Source organism: Camelus dromedarius, chromosome 10, assembly GCF_036321535.1.
Source record: "Camelus dromedarius isolate mCamDro1 chromosome 10, mCamDro1.pat, whole genome shotgun sequence".
Taxonomy (NCBI): domain Eukaryota; kingdom Metazoa; phylum Chordata; class Mammalia; order Artiodactyla; family Camelidae; genus Camelus; species Camelus dromedarius.
In genome coordinates, this window is record NC_087445.1 from 30,262,245 (window position 1) to 30,282,900 (window position 20,656).

Sequence of the window (20,656 nt, forward strand, 5' to 3'; positions counted from 1 at the left end):
CTTTTGATCTGTTATTGCATTGTACTTTAACCTCACTAGTAAAACCGTTTGCATAGTTTGGGGTATCACATTTTCAATTTTCTACAAAAACACCTCTGAAGATCATTTGAAAAAATAAAACAAAAAACTTGGTGAGATTCAGAAGATTTAAGTGCTTTAAGAAACAGCCAAAGTCATAAGCGCCCAGAAAACAGGGTGGAATCCAACAGCACCAGGAGTGATGTCAGTCATCCTAAAAAAATGCAGAATTTCCCCCAACGGTGCTGCCACTGGGAACTTGATCCAGAATTGCTACTCACTGTGGTAGGAAGCAGCCAAAGCAGAATTAGATGCAAACAGATTCTTTCTTAAAAGTCTGGCATAGAGAATGGAAAAAAAAAAAAAAAACAGATAACTTGCGTTCAAGACATTTTATCCAACGTGAACTACATAGGAATATTAAAAATTCCCCAAAATAGAAGAACTAGATGTTTTTATTGGTTAAGAGAAGTGACTTCAAATGCATTCCAAAAGACAATGAAGAAAATACTTTCCATGGAAGGAGACAGTTGGGTAAGGCTGTTAAATAAACTTGCAAATAGCAAAGGAGTGAGTAGAGTGTGTGGTGCCAGCCATGTTAGGGGGGCAGTGTGGAGAGTCAGAACTATTTCTGCATTTTGTCAGAAAGACAGCCTTTAGCCTGGGACAGCGTCTGCTGTTCACAGAAGTGCTGTCAGTCTGAGGTCTAACAGTCCTGAGCATGAGGCAGCGCGAGGATGAGACACTGAAAGATGCCAGTTAAGCAGCTCAGTATCATCCTTAAACAACTTCACTATTTCCCAGAAATTAGTTGCATTTAGGAATGAAGCCCACGGGTTTTACAAATATGAAAATGAGAAGAGTCTCTAAAAAGAGGTGCTGCACAAAACCACTCAGACATTTTTAGATGAAATTTGGTCAGATTACACACTGGTTTTTAAAACACTGTCCAAATCCGATTTTCAAAGAGCAAAAGGATGTAATATAAAAATAAGTACTGGAGTAAATAATCAAACAACACAGTGAAGCAGAAAAAGTAGCAGAAAGTAACACACAGCCTTGAGTTTAAATTCTAAGTCTGCTCCTGATGACCTTTAGTGACTTAACGTGAGTGAGTAACACTCTGAAGCCATTACCTTGTCTGTAATGGAGATAATGCCATTTACCTCACAGCATGTGTAAGTAGTACGTTGGTATGAAAAATGCCAACAGCACCCCATTCTTTTTGGACACAGAATGAACACATAGGGTAACTGTTGCCACCCCTGCTCCAAAGACATGGATAAGCCAGTGAAATACTTTTCATCCCCTCATTTAAAAAACACAAAAATAAAACCACAGTTAAGTTCTTAAGGAAGAAAAGAAACTTGAAGGCGGCAGAAATGGAGGGGGAACCCAAAGAACCTGAAACTCCGTGGCCCATAGAGGTGGCTAGACTGGATATGTGTTTTGGGAACTGGAATTCCAAAGATGCCAGGCAAGGAATGTTAGGAATTAAGGCTGCAGATATAACGGACAGTAAGAAGCAGAAACGTGGCATGCTTAGAATGAGGAAAGTCCTGTTCCAATACGAGGACTGAAAAATTGCTATCTACTAGCTCAGGGTCACAGCAGGAAAATAGGCTTTCCCTCCCAGGCCTACGGTGGACAGAAAGTCAGTAACAAGAATGTTTACTGCATGTGAACGCAGAAGCCAATTTTTTTTTTTATTAGTTGCATTGTGGAAGTCTCATTCAACAAAATTAACTGGTTCAGTTAAACAGCAGATTAGACTCAAAGAGAAAATTCAATGAATTGGAAGATGTAAGGAAATCATAGAGACCATAGCACAGAGTGGGTAAAGACAAGATATAAGATATTAAGGTGTGGGCACTGGACTGTTGAAATCTTCTAGGCCGGGGAGATAGAAAACAGTGGGAGGGAGGAACAATTATTCTTAAAAGAAAAGCAACTATCAAAAGACTCTAAAAAGTGGGGAAAAAAAGTAGTAGCCTGGGTAGGCACTTTGGAACTTGAGGAATAATCTGGAAGTTTCCTGGGGTTTTTCTTTTGCCACCTTTTTACTTTCTTTTGGCTTGGGTGCAAGGAAAACCTTTAATCTGAAAACATCAATGAGTGCAGATGAAGGGGAAATAAAGAGCCTGTTTTCATGAGCTAAAGGAATGGGAAAAGGGTGACCTGTAGGAAAAAACCCATTTGATTACACCCACCCCTCTTCAGCTGAACATCCATCCCCCTAGTCACTGGATGTGGCCAAGACTGTGAGGAAACCCTGTGGAACATCCCTGCCCTGAACTGAGTGACCAGCTGTAAAGAGGCAGCACCTTAACCATCCCAACTAGAAACTGAGGGGAGGATTACAAAGAGAAGGGAGCTGGAGAAATCTTCCTTTAAATCTGCGTATGAGGCCCTGGACAGACCCTCAAGTGGACTATGCATGAAACTGACCATAATCACAGCAAAATGAACTCTAAGAGGACTACTGCCCAGGTGTCAGGTTGGTTTCTGGGTAACATCCAAATGGACGAAGACCAGAATAGCACTGCAAAGGCTTTGAAAATTGACACTGAATCACAGAAGTGGGCCTGAATCCCATGGAACCTAAACAGTTTGCCTTATAAAATAGAAGATTTAAATAGGAACAAGATTCTGTTAATACCCAAAATGTCTAGGATCCAATGCAAAATTACTCATCATATAAACCAGGAAAATCTCAACTTGAATAACAGACACACGGAAGACCCAAATAGAAATTTCAAAAGTAAAAATACAATAACCAAAATAGAAAATACTCACTGGTTGGGCTCAGTAGCAGAATATAGACGACAGAGGAAATAATCAGTGAATCTGCAGATAGACACAAAGAACTATCTTATCTGAACAACAGAATAGAAACTGAGTAAAAACGGACACAATCTCAGACTTGTGGGACAATGACAAAATTAACATTTATGTCATTAAAGTTCCAAAGGAGAGAAGAAAAAGTGCAGGGCTGAAATCACATTTAAAGAAATAATGGCTGGAAACTTTCTAAATCTGACAGAAAATAAAATTTAGATTCAAAAAGCTGAATGAACCCAAAACAAGATAAAACTAAAGAAACCATGCTCAGTCACATCACAATTGAATTTCTGAAAATTAAAGACAAAGAAAAAAATCTTTTAAGAGGCTAGAGAAAAACAACACATTACTCAAAGGGGAACAATATTGAGTACTTTTTTTTTTTTTTTTTAAATAAAAAACCATGGAGGCTCAAGGCTTGACTGGGGGAGAAGCCACTTCATGCTCATTCAGGACCCTGCTGGCTGTTGGCTGGAGACAATGTTTTCTTGCTGCATAAGCCTCTCCATAAGGTAGCTCAAAACACGGCAGCTGGCTTCTCTCAGAGTAAGCAAGAGAAGGTGCCCAAAGTGGAAGGCACAGTACCTAACTTTCAAGGTGACATCCCATCACTTCTATTCATTACATTACATAAATAGGATGAAAGGATTCCAGCCCACACTCAAGGAGAGATTATGATGATCTATTATAGGGCATGAAGACCAGGAGGTAGAGATCACTGAAGACTTCTTAGAGGTTGCGCACCACACTACCAAACAATTTTATCAATAGTATGTAGTCAATTAATTTGGATAGTAAAGAATTCAGTTTAAAAGTAGTGTAAATTCTAGTTCCAAAGTATTAAAAAGATCAATTAAATTCAATTTCTTGTCCACTGTTAGGCTGAGGAATTTAGGAATGCTATCAGTCAGGATAGGCTGGGTCATGTTGTGTTAACAGCTCAAAACCCTTAGGGTCTTCAATATTTACTTGTCACTCTTGTTGCCTGTCTATCACAAGTTGGCTGGGGACCCTACTGATAGAAAATCTCTGTGTGCTACTGGTCTCCATGCAAGGGGAGAGAAAACTCTGGAGTGCAATTAAATGCTCTACCCAGAAGTGACACATAGCATTTATTACAACTAACTGACCAACTGGTCACACGGCCCTGGCCAACCACAAGGGGGCTTGGATGTGCAATCCTAACACGTGCAGGTGAGAGCCAGAAATACCTGCTGAACAGTACAAGTGACTACTTCAGTCTGTTCACTAAATTTTCAACCTACTCTTGTCTCCTATAGAAACTGCAAACCCTCTAGAATGGTTACAGTGAAATCAAAGGACAAAATCAAGTGTTAGTAAGAATGTGGGGCAACCTGAACTCTCATACAGTACTGGTAGGAATGTAAAATTGTATAAACTACTTTAGAAATATGTCTTTGTTCCTAAGTTAACTCATTAATGAAATTGGTGGGCTCTATGTTAAGCACATTTAATTTTATAAGAAATGTTAAATTATTTTCCGAAGACAAAAGGTTTGCAACAGCTCCCCTTGTAGTAACAAAATCCTGGAGACAACCCAAATATTCATCAGTAGATGAACAGACAGATTGCAGGATATTCATATATAATGGATTACTCAACAATACATTCAAATTCTGGCAGTGTCCATTCTGTTTTGTCTGTTGCATTTTGTTTCCATAATCATGTTTATCTTCAAGAATTTTAATCTCAAATTATTCTTAGCAACAGCAGCTTGCTCTTATTCCATTAATACAATGCAATTTCATACTTGAGGATACGGTTGTAAAACTTATTCTTTCCTTCATTTTTTCAGTAAGTCATTTCTTTCAGCCTGTTTGGTCCTTCTAGCTACCACTTGACTTCTCGTGTCCACTGACTGGTGTTTTTGTTTGTTTGTTTTCTGTGTAGTGTGTGGTTAATCCATGTTACTGAATATCAGTTCTTTCAGATATAAAGGTCAGGTGTGGGGACCAGTTACAGCGTGAGCTGGTGATGAGTGGGCCGTCAAGCTCAGTTCCCTCAAATCAGGTAGACAGTCAGGAACTCTATCTTCCAGGGTGTCCTGAGGAAGAATGGGGAAAGGTTTGGTCCTTGATGGGCAAGTCAGAGCAGATCTCTGTCCTGCTCTTATAAGTAGGATTGATACTAAAATCCAAAGCTTTAAGCTTTATATAGGCAGGACCCTTTATGTTAGCCAAACTGTCACAATAGGGTTGAGAGAGAGCTAAGGGTGTTTTCAATTGCTAGCTTCTAGAAGATTGCCTAATATGCTTAACCATACTAGCATGCGCATATTTGTTGAATGAACCATATTACTGAGTTCTAAAACTAGAGGCTCTGCCTACTCTAATTAGAAAAAAGAAAAATCCTACCCTTATGAAAGTAGCTGATGTATGATATTAAACTGTGAATTAGTGGAACTTATGATGTAACAGCACATCAACATTTGACAATACTGGTACTTCATATCCCATTATGGAAAATGTCTCCAAATTTTAAGCTGGAAAGTCACTGGAATAACTGTTTGGAAAAGAATCACAACTACATTTTTTTTAGATTTTCGGTACGTATGTTAACAATTGTGTACAAACTGAAATGTCTGTGTACTGATCCTCAAAACAATCAATAAAATCTCAATTATGAAAGAATTTCTTGAAGCATAAAAAAAAAAAAGCAGCTGAGTGCTTAGCAATCACTAACCTACTAAATGTAATAAAATCCAGTAAAAATCTTATCTTTCAAACTTAAGCCTAAGAGACAACCCGATATTATGTACCATGTGAATGACAACTACAGCACTTATGAAGAACTCTTGCTCCCCACCCCTCAATTCAAATCTTAATCTGGTTACTCTTGAATTCTAACTATCAATCTACAGAAAATAAAGAGAAATAGTTAAGACTATACCACATGGTTATAATTGGCAAGATCTAGGCTCCAGATGTTAGGCTCCAGAACAGTTTCAAAATGCAAATTGTAAAAGGTGAAGGAAAAAAAGAGTTAAGGAAATACACACAGATTAAAGATACTTAAGAGCAATTAATAAGAGATAGCAATTAATAACAATGTAAAGTCCTTATTTGGATCCTGATTCAAACAAACTTAAAATATTCATGTATGACATTTGAGACAATGGAAATTTTAACTAATATTTACTAAATATTTGATGATACAATTACTGCTAATTTTTGTTTTAAACACGGGTGATCATGATACTGTTGTTATGCTCTCTGTAAGTCTGTGTCTCAGTCCAGATACAAACTGAAATATTTATGGAAAACCCCCCACAAAATTGCTTAGCTTTCAGACATTCTTGATGCTTTTGAACATGTTAAGCTGTAATCAGCTTTTTTCCCTAGCCTATCATTTTATAGCAGAGACAACATAGCATTGCCCATACTATAACTATTGGAATCCCTTATTTTGCTAACAAAAGTGGTAGAACCAGTTCAAGTAGCTGAAACTGGGAGGTATTCCCCACACTTCGTGCCAGAGATATGGCCAATGCCAGAGGGAATAAAATACTAGATGATGTAATTTGATGATTCATTTTCAATCTAATTTAAACTTGATTCTTCAAAATAAAAATGATTCCAATAAACTTAGTACTCAGTGACGGTAGCTCCAATCACTCTGCTGGCTATGTTTCCCAGAACTTGATTTTGAATTTAATTGAATGCAGAAAAAACATTGAAACCAGTTTGGCTAATATTCAAATGTGGCCTATAAGTAGACTGCCAGGCCTGGACCCAGACTGCCTTTACAGCCTCTTCCTTGCTGTATGAGCTTTGGCCAGTTTCTTAACCTTTATAAGAAGGGATGATAGTACCTGCCTCTTAGGATTGTCAGTAGGATTAAATGAATACACATGAAAAGGTACAAATGCAAATATTCAATAAATATTGGCCATATTTATGACTATGAATTCAGGGGTAGGAAAACTGATTTGATAATATTAAAACTTTTCTCTGATGAAAATTTAACAATATAGTTTCAGACACTAGAGTTGTTTTAGAATATTCTCCTATCTGTGAAGTAAGGAGCAATGATTGTGCTAAAACTGAACATAAGACTGAGTTGTTATAGATAACAGAATAGCCACCAAGTTATTTTTTCCATTTAGTAAAATTTAAAAAAATCAAACCTAAGGTGAAGTCTGCCCCTTAGCACTTAAGATTTTATAGGAGTTCTCGTTACCAAAAATCCAGAGTAAAAAACTACTCAAAATGTCTCGTTCAATAAAAACACACAATGAAATACTTTGGAAATGATCAATTCCTTAAAATATCTACTAAAACAAGCTAGATAAATGTGAAAAAGTAAAGGAAGATGAGCTATTTTTATGATCATAAAATATTTATTAAGGTATACTTTAGGGAATATAGTGAATATAAAATTTAGGGTCACAATATGAAGCAATTTCAGTCCTCTCAAAAAATCAGCCCAGTCCTCAATGCTCTCAGGTGTAAAACCACTGGTGAGACTCACTAAAAGCAGTTTGACTAGTACAGAAGAGGCTTTTCATGAACATTTACAACTAGAGCGTCTGAATACCTCTTTTAAGTGCAAAACCACACCACATTACACTAATGCAGCAACAATGCATTCATATTGTTTTCATTAGTCATTAGTAGTCAACTTGCATAAAACACCAGAAAAAAGCACAATGGAGCTCACAAAATGGGCTACAAAATGAACCTGTCCTTGCAAAACACACATTATAATGGAAGAAGACATTAAAAATGTTATTATGCATACTACAGAAGCTGCGTTCATTCCAACAATCTCAAGTGTCACTTCCTTTTCCGTAAAATCAAATTACATGAACCAGGCACAACTAATATTTTTGGGAGGCAGTGTGTAGCTAAAATTTCATTTAACTAATTATTCAATGATTTAAAAAATCCCCATAAATCTTTTCTGTCCTGAGGTAGTTGCAAAATAAATCATAACTTGGATATCAACTAGAGCTGAGGCTTTGACTTTTTTACTCATTAAAACTAGTTGTTACTCACAAGAACTACCTTTTGATATTTAAAGACAGTTGAAAAATGGGCCTCTTACTACACACACAAGATGATGGCTACGTAGGAAAGAGGATTAGCTGCTTCAGAACGTGAAAGATATGGTCCACCACTGCTTCCACCCCACCCCCCACCCCAACCATTTTAGATTCTTTATTGTCCAAAAAGCCACTGGGAACAACACAGTAGAAGTAGACAGATCATCGTCCTTTGCTGTAGCCAGGGAAGAAAAGGTCAAGTAAACTCTGCAGAATCTCATTGGGAGTCATGATGTAATTCTGGCCAAGATCATGCCGGCAAGCAGGGCAGGAGAACACTTGAGCCTTAAAGGAGCGCTGTAAGCAATCCTAAGGCAAAACCAAAAACAAAGTAGAACAAAATAAAAACACACACCTACTTTCATCTGAGGACAAAGCACGTAGAAAAGTACTCAACAACTTAGGCTTACAAATAGAAACTAGAAACTTACTGTTTGGCAACAAGAGAAACCTAAAAGACGAACAACTGTAAAGGCCTGAATCTGCACTATGAAAACTGACCTACAGACGTGGTTCAAGTTCCACCTCTAGCACATGCGGTGAGACTTCAGGTAAATGACAACTTTTGTACATGAATCTCCTCGTCCCGTAAAACGAGGGTGTTATAATTCTGCATGGGTCCCACTAGCCTCACTTTCTAGGTTGGATTTTAATCCTGTTCTTTCCTGATAGAGCACTAAAGAAAAAAAAAAAACAATTCAGGAAAGTAAAACTATCTTATGTATATATTTTATCAAATCACCTAACATATAATGTGTTCTCCCCAAATACATGTAGCTCTACTAAATATATTACACAGCTGACTCAAGGTCAAACACACACACATATGCGGAAGGTTTTTTCCATTTTACAAAGGAAACTAAAGTTGAGAAGTTAGGTCAGGGAGCACAACCACCAAGCAGTAGAACAAGAGTCCAACGTTGGTTTGACTAAAATTCAAGTTTTCCTTTTATACCACACTGATAACACACAGTCAACTCCTCTGGGCATGCTGCCAGATAGAATCTGTTCTCGATTCCATTAAGTACATGAAATTATCTCAGTTTGCACTATAATATATGACACATACATAAGCTGTAACACAGAAAGTAGCAACAACACCTTACTTTCTTTTCTAGTCCAACCCCTCCTCGATAATTTCAAAAATGATGGAATGCTGACTATACACATCTGAATTACTATAAAATTAAAACATGCATTCATCACCAAGATATAATTAAATGCTTCCTAACTACCCAGGTTCCTTTATCTGCTTCATAAAAAAAATGCTTCTTCACATGCTATCCACAGGTTTGGAGGACAGTGTCCCCTCTGGCCTAACGAGGGAAAACGAGAAAGGAATTTTACTTACTTTACAGACATTGTGGAGGCAATCTGTTGTCACAGGCTGGTAAACTAGCTCCTGGCAGCAGACACACATAAAAGATTGTTCCAATTTTTTCAGAAAATTCTAGAATGGTACCCAAGGGGAAGAAAAAAAGTTAGCATTTCATAATATATTAATAGCATTCCAAGTGATTGAGGGAAAAAAGTATCTTAATCACACCTATTTTCTATCAAGAAAAACAAATCAAGGAGTGACTAATTACAAGCAAATGTGTAAAAGGAAATTGAAGAAATCCCTTCGATAAGATAAACACGTCAGTTTTAAATCTTAGGACTGGGCTGGAAAGGTTGCAAAGTCAAGACACAAAGCTTAAAAAAATGAATGCCTTCCGTTCCAAATCTCATATTCCAGAGAATACTATTTTTCACTTAAAAAAATCATAAACAGGTTGTCTCAAGGTCATTAAATACAGACTTTCTATCTTCAAAAAGCTACATAGTATTTTAGTATATGAACATGTATTATCTATTCAAATTTCTGCTTTTATAAAACTTAAATACTTATTTTTTATGCTAAAAAAGATTTTAAAAAGCACTTAGCAAGAATACTCTATAGTATCTAAGACCCCAAGGAATCAACATTTGTTTTTCTAGGATAGTTTTCTGTGATATTTTGCCTCAATCTAAAAATCTCGTATTTTCCTGGTGCTAATGTTTATTCAAATTGAGACTAAATGATAGAAGGTAGAGCTATCTAGCAAACATGATCAGATGGGTACTTTATGATCTTCAAAAGCCATTATTGGGTTCCATTTTATCCTGTTTGTTTCTTTTAAACTAGAAGGGTAAGTATTTTTTGAAGTCACCAGGATAATCCTCCATTCAGTTATTTTTTGATAGTAGGGGAGTGCATTTTATGTTCATTCTTTATGTTAATAGAAAAACAATCTATAAGAATTTTAAGTAAACAAAAATAAACCAAAGATTCATTTCATAGTTTTGTCTTGATACTAACTTATTTATGAACATGGATTATAAAGGTCAAGTGAATTATCAATGACGTACTATGCAACACATTAGAAGACTGTACCAGTTAGGGGGAGATGTGGAAGAAAACTAAAATGTAATAGGAGGTACCTTCTCTCTGACAAAGTACTTTGTTAGTGACTGGTATTTCCCCGGCACCTCGGTGGGGCCTGTAATATGTGTATAGTATCAGCGCTCTGAGTTCCTGCACTGTGCTAGGCACTCATCTACACAGCAGTGATAAAAAGGCCAAGTCTCTGCTCTCGTGGAACTTTATATTCCTTTAAGAGAGCAATTTCAGTTAGTAGTAACTGAGGAAACAAAGCAAATTAAAGCTACAGAGTAAAGAGTGGCTATTTTAGAAAGGATAGCCAGGGAAGGCCTCTCTGAGAAGTGTAATACTCTGTAGAGACTTAAAGGGTATGAAGCAATGAGCCACATGAAGACACAGAGGGAAGAATTCCAGTCAGAGACAGCACATGTGTAAAGGCCTAGGAGCAGGAACAGGTTAAGAGTGTGCAAATAGCACAGAGGTCACTGTGGTGAAGCAGTCTGGGCCTGAGAGAGTAGTAAGAGGAGAATGCAGAAGCAGGTAGGGATGCCAGAGCATAAAGGACCTTGGGAAGCTGTCTGGATAAAAACATACATACGTATAATATATGCATTTATTTAAAAGTCACCTTTGGCCAACACCTAATTTTTCTGGTTTACTAAATGTGTTCCTGGCTTGTCTGGAAAAAAAAAAAAAAGGGCATGATACCTACACAGGGCAATAGTACATAAATGTCCAGCGTAACCACTAGCACCAAGGTCAGTTACCTGACCTAGGTATGTAAAAGCCTGCCCTCAGGGAACAGGATTTTTATTGGTTTTGTTTTGTTTTTTTGCTTGTTTGAGACTATCAATTGTTGACTTCCATATAAAAGTTATATTGAAAGAAGGGGTTGAAAAGTATATTTATTTGTATATACTTACCAAGTCTCACAAGATTCAACCCCTTTGATAATTTTTTTAAATTGATAAACAGGACGTATTAAAAGCCTCAGACTGAAGCCCAATACACATGTCCAACCCAGACAACAGATATGCAAAAGAGAACTTCTGTGTGCACTCAGGTGGCTTTATCCTTCACCCATATTTGCTACTTTGTCTTCTGCCTACTCACAGCTGGAACTCACCTGAGTTGTCACTAACCAGCTGTATTCTCTACAGAGAATAATGGGACCATGATCTACTGCTTGCTGTTTCTTACTTGCTGTCTGTGAAAGTGAGTCTTACCCACCAGAGCCAGACTCTCCACATGCCTGGGTCTCTTAGCTAATGAGCAAGTAACATTTCTCACAGAGCTAACTCACTTTCCTTCTGTCCTCCAGACATGTAAGTCTCATCCTACCCAAGGACAACCCTAAATATCACATTTTTAGACAAAACAAATAAAAAAACCAAATGCAATATCAATCCAAAGAGTAGTTGACAAACTTTATTCATTTCTAAGTTTAAAAATTATGTCAAGAAGTTTTCATAATGATGACTAATTCTCAAAAAAGGCAATACAAAAACTGAGAGTTCCCTCTAAATCTAGATAAAAGGCACATACGGATATGCATTAACCTCATTTTAGATATACAAGAAGTTCTGACCAATGCAGTGAGTGAAATAAAGGAAATATTGGAAGGAAGAAATGGATGACAAAATGGAATTTCAAGATACTACAGTTCACCCACAATAGCTGCACATCACATACTCTGAGGGAAATAAAACAGAAAAGTAACTATATTGCACATGACAGAGGCTAATATCTAAGAAAATCTAAGAACCAAATTTATAAACAAAATTAGAGATACAATAAAAGCAGTGAGCAAAGAATAAATAGACAATTTACATTTCAAACCCCTAGTTTTTGGGATTTGCTAAGAAAACTTCATCGCAAAATATAGCTTAACACAAAACCCCCTTGTAATTCCTTTCACTTTAAAACTTTATGATTACCAAAAAAATGGAACAAAATCCAAAACATGAAATACTTAAATAAATCAATGCTGGTTTATTTACCCCTACGTTGAACACGTAGGCATTGAAAATTCTTCTATTAGGTAACTAAACTATAACAAAAACTTCTCTGATGAGTTTTAGATTAAGTTGAACGTGTTCCACAACTGACAGTTTTTCCCATGAATGGCACTTCATCATAAATTATTAATTTCAAGCACAGAGAGGTCAAAAACTAACATCTAAGAGGCTTAAAAGTGCTAAACTGCTGCCTTATTTCTGAAAGGTGGCAGTACTGGGTGAGAAGATTGGATAAAAAGGATTATGTTTAACTGACCTGTGAAAATGATAATTCATAGGGAAATTATTTTCCATTATTTGTTAATATTATGAACCTATTAAAAAAATCTTTACATACTGGTCCTTCCACAAGAGATGCAAGAACTTCATCCCATAGCTTCTGGTTCTGATGATCTTCTCTGATTAGATGTTGTTGTTGAGGGGTTAGCTGGAAAGCCTCAACTGCTTCTGCTGCATCTGATGCTTTCAACACTTTGGAGGCACTTGGACAATCATCTAGATTTAGTTAAAAATATATCAGCAGACTACAAGTGGTTATAAGCAGAACTATGAAATGAAAGAGTTAATGGGCACCAGTAATGGTTAGCTGGAAGATAACCAGCCTAAAGCAGCACCTAACTTTCCCAGAGTGTAGGGTACTTTGTTGTTTTGGCTCTGACATTATTAAAATACAGAAAAAACGCACCCCACTCCACCCCCACCCCAACAACAACAACAAAAACCCTTCATTTTTCTTTTAATTTTTATTCTCTTACTATTTCTCTTTATCAGAAACGATGTTATTAGGATTTATGTTCTGCAATCATTACCTACCATCTGTAGATGGCCTTTTTGAGGCTCCACTGGCCTTCTTTGACTGTCCTTTAGTCTTCTTCCCTTCCTTATCTGAAGGGTAACCTACTGGATACTGATGAGGGAAAAAAGTGCAATGTAGATTTAAGCTTCACAGAGAAGGAGGGGTTCTAGATCCCAGGCAGAAATTTAATTAGGGGAATGGGGAGGAGTCTATAATCTCCCTAAATTGACAGTACTTACATAAAGTAAAGAGACATTTAAAGAAACAGAATTCAAAGGACAGAAGACTAATAAAATCCCCAATTCATAGTAAAACCACATAGTTTTGACTGTTAAGATATTCCATTTTATAATATGATGATCTTAGTTTCCAATCTAAAAGAGGAAACAATTTTTTAGGAGTTGTAACTAGGTGGCTTGAAAAGTCTGAGGAAGAAAACTGACGCAACATTGTAAACTGACTATACTTCAATAAAAATGTAAACAATAAAAAATAAAGTTAATGGAAAAAAAGTTGAGGAATAAAGGAAAGTAGAAACTAGATATGAAGGTAAGTGAGGATCAACCACAGAGCACAAGAGATGGTACACAATAGATGGGGTTACACTAAATTGTGGAGTCAATCTTAAAACAAAACATCCATTAAGGGCCAAATTTCTATCTCCCAAAATTAAGAGGCAGGGGTGGTTGGGGTGGGAGAGCTTTTAGAAGACCTCAAGCCACTAAATTACTCAATTATTTATCAACTAAAAGGTTAGACTTTAAGGAATAAATTCTTCCCTTTTACCCTTGTGTTTTATTGGCTATGTTTTTTTTTTTTTGACATGCTTTGTGATGACACTCATTTAAAGCTCAATGTTTCAGGCCTCATCAATGATATTAACTCATCCTAGTCAACTGGCTTACATGCTTCTGCTTACTGTTTCAAATTTAACCTATCTAGAACATTGCTTTGCTGAACAGTAGACCTGAAAAAAAATCTTTTGAAAATTTAACAATACGTTTTAAAAATATTTAGTTATAAAAGGAATTACTTTGGCAGTTGTTTTAGCAGCTGATGGGTCTCATTTAAACAATTCTATGAGTTTAAAAAGAAAACAAAAACAGAAACAGACTTGCACTAGAAGACACACACTCACCTGCCTGGGTGGTCAGACACTTGCCCATAGTTCAGCCCCTACACATGCAGTGTGGGCAGAGCCAGGGGAAATGACAAAGCTGGCAGTCTTTATGGGAAGCACAGCGATGGGGAATGATGGAGGATGAACTCAAACCATGCTCTGAAGTCAGTGTCAGGGATAAAGTCTAGGGTGTACAGGCAGTGGAGGGGGAATGTAGCCATACCATCCATTATGCATACAAAACCAACAAAGTCTATATATGGGTTAACAGCTGAGCATGGGCAAAGGGAAAAAAAAAAGGCAAAGCACTAAAGGTGGTGACAGGACAGGGAAGCAGCTTTGAGGGGGAAGAGAGAAAAGGGGTGAGGAGAAGTGAGAAGGGTAGAAAGCAGACCACTCTTATAAGCCACCTCCCCCCTACCCCTACCAGAGACACACCCCCTGTGCCCTCTAGGATCAAGTTCCCTTCTCAAGGCCTCCTACACCTAAATTTTAGGTACCCCTTTCCCTCATACTTCAAGTCATTTCCAGACTGAATTGAAAATACAGTTGACCCTTCAATAAGGAGGGGTCAGGGTAGGGCCAGTCTTCTGGAAGTCGAAAATCTCTGTGTAACTTAAGAGTTGCCATCTGCATCTGTGGATTCAGCCAACCACAGATAGGCACTGCAGTGTCTGCTATCGAAAAACATCCGTGTATAAACGGATCCGTGTAGTTCACACACATGGTGTTCAGGGGTCAACTGTATTTTACTCTTCACTGTCAAGCCTAGCTTTCCCCAAGCACAATTTCTGGTCAAAGAGGAGTCTGACACCTAGAATGCTACTTCTTTTCCTTCTTGCGTGTGATTTTTTTCCTTTCTTATACTTGTGTGATCTCATTCCTCACCCCTTACAGTCCACTGATCAACTGCTGTGGGTTATATACAATGTTAATGCATGTAGATAGTACAGAGGCATTATGTTTTCATGAACATACAAGTAGCCTAGACAAATGCAATCCAACCTGTAAACGTAGACATAGTCTCCTTGACCGTTCTATTCCTTCTGAGGTCCAAGGAGCAGGTTCAACATCATCTCTTCTTAAAAGATAGCGCCAAACCAAGAATCCATGGCTTGATGAAATCTCTGGCCAGTATTTCACCACCTAAATCATAATATTTCAGTACTATTTTGAGATTTAAAGTTGAGACTTATTCTTAACATCTTATTAGTATTTTAAGTAAACTTGGCAGAAGTGCAACTTTAAAAGATACTTGCTTTGCTGTAATAGTAAATAAATTAAAACCACCAAAATATTGTTTTAAAAATACTGTTTTGGCCTTATTTCCTAATTATGATAGTTCCCATATAAGTATAGATTGCTATAAATGTGAAACAGTAACAAGATTGTGCTCATTAACTATAAAATAATTCTGCATAATCGTAGATAAAAATGGTGGCAATAGATGCCTTCGTTTTTTAAACAAAGAATGTAACCTATTTTCAAAATTATAATGTGCTCTGCTTTGAAAAATTTATCACAAATAAAGTCATCCTGAAAGATATGTGGAAGAATCAGTATCTACAATGGCCCAGTTACTTGAACAGTTTTATCACAGAGAATATGTACTTGTAAAAAGCTTAACCCAAAGTATAACTCTGCCCTTATGGACTTCAGATAAGCCTTAAAAGACAAGTATCAAAGTTAAGAGCTTGCTTTGTGCATGTTACATTTCTAGAAAAAGTAGAAACACCAACTATGACAGTCTACTGTTTTCTTTAGCCCACCCACAGTAGAGCAGTTCCCTGTGGCAACCCTGTCTTGAAAGCACAGGAAGAATGACTAACAAGATGTCATGCCAGATAGAGCACCTTATAAATGCCATCATATCTGTTGCCTTCTTCAGGAGCATATTTGCTGATCTTCCTCCCTTTAAAACTGCGTATCACTCTGACTGGCTTACCAGCTCTCCAATTCCGAGACTCTGCTCCAATTTTATCATCCAATGGAGCATCACAGTTTAGGGCCAATGCCCTAAAAAGTAAAACAAAGTCTTTATACCAAGTAATCTTTCTTCAAGTACATAATCGCATCATTAGCTTAATTAAAAGGTGAATTATGCCTTACCTGATGGTTAAGATTCTATGATTCTTTCCATATTATTCCAGATAATAGGATTATGCTTTCCCCCACCAGCAGAGAAGACAAATCAGTTTTCTGATGTCACCCCCAAGCCAGGGGATTGGTTCTCAGTTAGCCTGTAGGGTTCTTCTGAAAGTAATAACATCTGTGCCACGTATAATAGAAAACAACTAGAAATACACGGAATTTTCTTTAAATAACGTTTGTTGAGGGAAGGGAGAAAATTGGAAAACTAAGCAAGTGATTGCTGTAATAGTTATTTTTGATAAGGGAATGAAGTAAATTGCTGGAAGAATGTAGAAAGAAATCCAGGAAAATTAATTTGTCAACAGGTCTACTTTCCACATTCCAGACAACAGAGATTCCCTAAAGTTTAGAAGTAATAAGAACAAGTTCAATACGAGAATATTCTTTAAAGACCTCCAGTTGAAAGATTTAAGTTTAAATAAAACTGAAGCATTTAAATACCTGTGCTAAATCATGACAATAAAGATTTTTGGCTGCTCAAGATCACTACATCTTACTGACGACACATGAACAAGGAGGAACACTGAGCTAAGCAGCACTTGATTTAGCTGAAGCTTCCTTAGTATGGTATACTCACTTAGTAGTAATTAATCACTAAGATTATCAGATATTAGAAGACCTTTGTTAGGAAAACTTAGTCCTGTGCTCCCCAAAACCAAACTAGAATCTACTTAAAGTTAGTACTTTTCTTCTAAGACACCTACATAACTTAAGTGAAAAGAAACCACTGAGAATGTTTAAGGTTAAAAACAAAAAAAGGTATCCTTCCCTTCAATTCAGTAAAATTAGATATGATACAAAATATTTTTACAGGGTATAGTTCTTTTTATGCATGCTCAAAAAAACAAAAAGACCTTAAGACTAAATGACTAATCTACTGTAATATCTTTACCATAGTTAAAGTAAATGAACTTGTGTTTCATTAATTTTTTTTAATAGATGTGGTCAAAGAGTTACAGCTTACCAAGTTATGTTTTTTTTATCTCAAAGGGAAGATGCACTAAAACTCTGAGAGGCAGAAGAAACGTAGCCATCAATTCTAGGGCTGTTATTGGATAGAGACATACTATCCTCATGTTAATGAGTGGAATGCTTTGGTGCTCACAGTACTTTCCATCATAATGACTGCCACCACTAACTGGCATTATTACCTAACTACTAGTTTCATGTAAGTATGTAGGCTGTTCAAGTTTGTGAAAAGAGTCCAAGAGGATGAGACCAGGCATAACAAAGCTTTTCCATTACTCTATCTGCAGCTTGATTGGTTGTCTCTAACTGCCCTGATAAAGGACAGCCAGATTACCTGCTGCCCTCTTCAGTTTCATAAAGTGGAAGAGCTGAGAAGGAATAGGAACAAACTTCTCAAAAGCAAGAAGCAGGTGTCAACCTACCTCTTAGCAGAGAAACGAATATGAATCAGACAATATACTAGTCAGGAAAGAGTATACAACGGGTTAGAGATAAGGGCCTTTCACTTCAATCACAAGGCGTACTCACAGCTTAATGTATAAATTAACTGAAGGAATGTTAGTCTCTATGTTAAGTCAATCCTACATTGTTCTGAGTTACCATTTCATTTTTACTACCACTTCATTTTCACTACCCTCTTATTAATATAAACATTATTACTACTTGTCAATTATTTTCTAAAAAGACAGTAACATATGATAAACAGGGTATACTTTAATTAGATTCTTCAAAAGCTTGAAAAGAATCTACCATGTACAAGTGCAGGTAGTTACATAGGCAGTTTCATTCAAGCACAGTAATACCATTATTGAAGGGAAAATATAATTTTCAGACTTGACAACATGAAAAAGCCCCTTTCCAAATTCAAGATACATTTTCATTGACAAAACATATCAAAATATTTCTAATTCCTTTTAAGATCATTCTTCCTAAAGAGCTGCTTTCTTGTTAGAAAAAGACTGCGTAGGGACTGGACTCTTGCCTCAGGAATGTTTTCACCAGCCAATCTGACCTGTCTCCTCTGCTGGTTCAATAAAATAATCCTACTGTCAGAAATAATACAGAAGGAAGACATAAAAACAGATTCTACATAGCCTGGTATGCAACAAAGTCTTGAAATAATACTGGCATATTCTTTACTTCACATGGTAATCAGATATTAAGGGCATACTACTTAAAACTGTGTGCTTTAGACTCAGGAAAGCAAAAAAAATACTCATTTTTACTCAATACACGAAATACCTTTAATAGTAGGATATAAAAATGTCAACTTTATGAAATGATCACAAAATTATCAGTATGACAAGTTATAATGTGGTCAATGCTAACTGATGGTTTGGGTTAATCTATTATTGGTATTAGCACGCATTTATGAAATACAACATTTGAACTTATTAAATTTTCTACTCCATGGAAGCTGGAGTATCATGAATACTTCTGTAGAATAAAGATCAGCACAAGGTGGCTCTTTTTTTAATGCCTTACAAGCATTTAGTTAGAAAAGGTCACTTTTGTAACTAAACATTTTCTTTTATAACACTTGAACAACTTTATATTATTATAAACCCTAAAAGCACCTTGTTCTGACTAAGTTATCTGATATTTTACTTATGCACATAAGTATGGCTCCCAAACATAACCCTATTTCATATTAGTCGCCTCTCAAAATAAGTTTGTTACTTAAAAAGATAATTCTGTGTTGAGTAGAAAATACCTTTGACCTATGTGGTAGTAGATAAGCCACTTTGTCCTCAATTTAACTTAAATTACATAGGTTCCTTTCTTTCAAAGGTTTTAAAAAGCACATGTAGGAATTATGTCATTTAAAAAATGATACTAAGAAATAAGTTAGGAAGCTTAGAAGTAAATATATACTAATCAGGTAAGATTTGAATTTTAGATATATTAACTCTCAATTTAAGATTCTCTTGTACAGTGTAAGTTACAAATTATAGTCCTATAATAAAACTTTTATACAAAGCCCAAATTCTAAATAGTCTTTACAAACTAACAATAAAGAATACCTGTTCATGTTTGTTAGTGTTTGATCAGCCGATGGTGCACCAATTCTTTTATTACCAGCAAGATTTTTACCACCACTCCCAGTGTATGTGAATTCATCACCTCGGTCCTGCAGGAGAACATTTTTGGCATTAAAACACCTAAACTCAGGTATGATTTCACCAATTCTCATTTCAGAGTTAGAACTTTTCATTAGGATGTTACAAATTGACATGTTCTCTCAATGTATCTACTGAAATTAGGCAAAATTCAAATTAAATCTTGTGTGTAATATACCTTCAAGTTGTATCACTTGATCTAAAGATTACACTTTAAAGTTATAGCTTCCAACACCTCCAAACACTGCTATTCTCATGCTATACATATAATCAAATAATCTATAGAATGTTATAAAATAAGGTCTTTTGGGTTGAGAATACTGTTTAAATCAATGTTATGAAAATAAACTTATCAATATTAGGTTGTAGGTTCTTTATAGGGTACCATTTTTTTTTTTAATGGAGGTACTGGGGATTGAACCCAGAACCTCGTGCATGCTAAGCATGCACTCTAACAACTCCTCACCCCATAGGGCACCATTTTAATAAATATTTCATAACTAGTTTCCAAACAACAGCCTACACCATACCTAAGTCTGCTGCTTAATTTCAAATTTAAAATCCTAACAGCCTGGGAGGTTCCCCACATTTTATAGTCCATGGGTTCACTCAAATTACATTTGGATAAAACAATTAATAAACGTAGAAAAGAATTTGAAAACTAAAAGTTTTACATTTTTACTAAATGTAAAAAAAAAAAATGCCAAAGGAGATGTTAAAAACTAGCTGCAGAAATATTTTTGTAGTAGCTACAAATTTATATTGATATTATTAAGTTTTTACCTGACTCGGTATTTTTAAAAAACTAAGAAACTGTCAGTATATAAAGTAATTCTACTAACACCATCTAAATAGTGGTTTTTCTTTAATGCAAGATTATTTTAACTAGTTCAGGCTGAACTTACAATAACAGAAGTTTTCTCTACTAAATTTTTGCTTGTAGAAGGTCTATCTTGCATTTGTCTGTCTTGCATTTTCCCTTGGGATTAAAAGTCATAACTAAGATCTCATGATTTTAAATGTTTTTATATATCCAAAAACCTTGAATTCACTTTTTACTTATTCAACCTTGAGATCTGTACTTTAAAGAACCAGATGTAAAGAAATTTCATGTTTAGTGTATACTCCATTTAAAAGAATTCTAAAAAGTACAT

At 36.1% G+C, this 20,656-nt stretch overlaps 1 protein-coding gene across 1 annotated transcript in view; it reads right to left on the reverse strand.

The window, feature by feature from the left end:
- Positions 1 to 7,197: 7,197 nt before the first annotated feature.
- UHRF2 (ubiquitin like with PHD and ring finger domains 2) overlaps positions 7,198 to 20,656 on the reverse strand; it is a 76,254-nt gene continuing 62,795 nt past the window's right edge. Inside the window, exons 10-16 of the mRNA XM_010993417.3 lie at positions 19,407 to 19,513; positions 16,116 to 16,278; positions 15,268 to 15,408; positions 13,160 to 13,253; positions 12,684 to 12,841; positions 9,276 to 9,374; positions 7,198 to 8,233 (exon numbers count right to left, since the gene is read on the reverse strand). Coding sequence (XP_010991719.1) covers positions 8,087 to 8,233; positions 9,276 to 9,374; positions 12,684 to 12,841; positions 13,160 to 13,253; positions 15,268 to 15,408; positions 16,116 to 16,278; positions 19,407 to 19,513 — 909 coding nt within the window. The 3' untranslated portion in view covers positions 7,198 to 8,086. The remainder of the gene's footprint in view (positions 8,234 to 9,275; positions 9,375 to 12,683; positions 12,842 to 13,159; positions 13,254 to 15,267; positions 15,409 to 16,115; positions 16,279 to 19,406; positions 19,514 to 20,656) is intronic.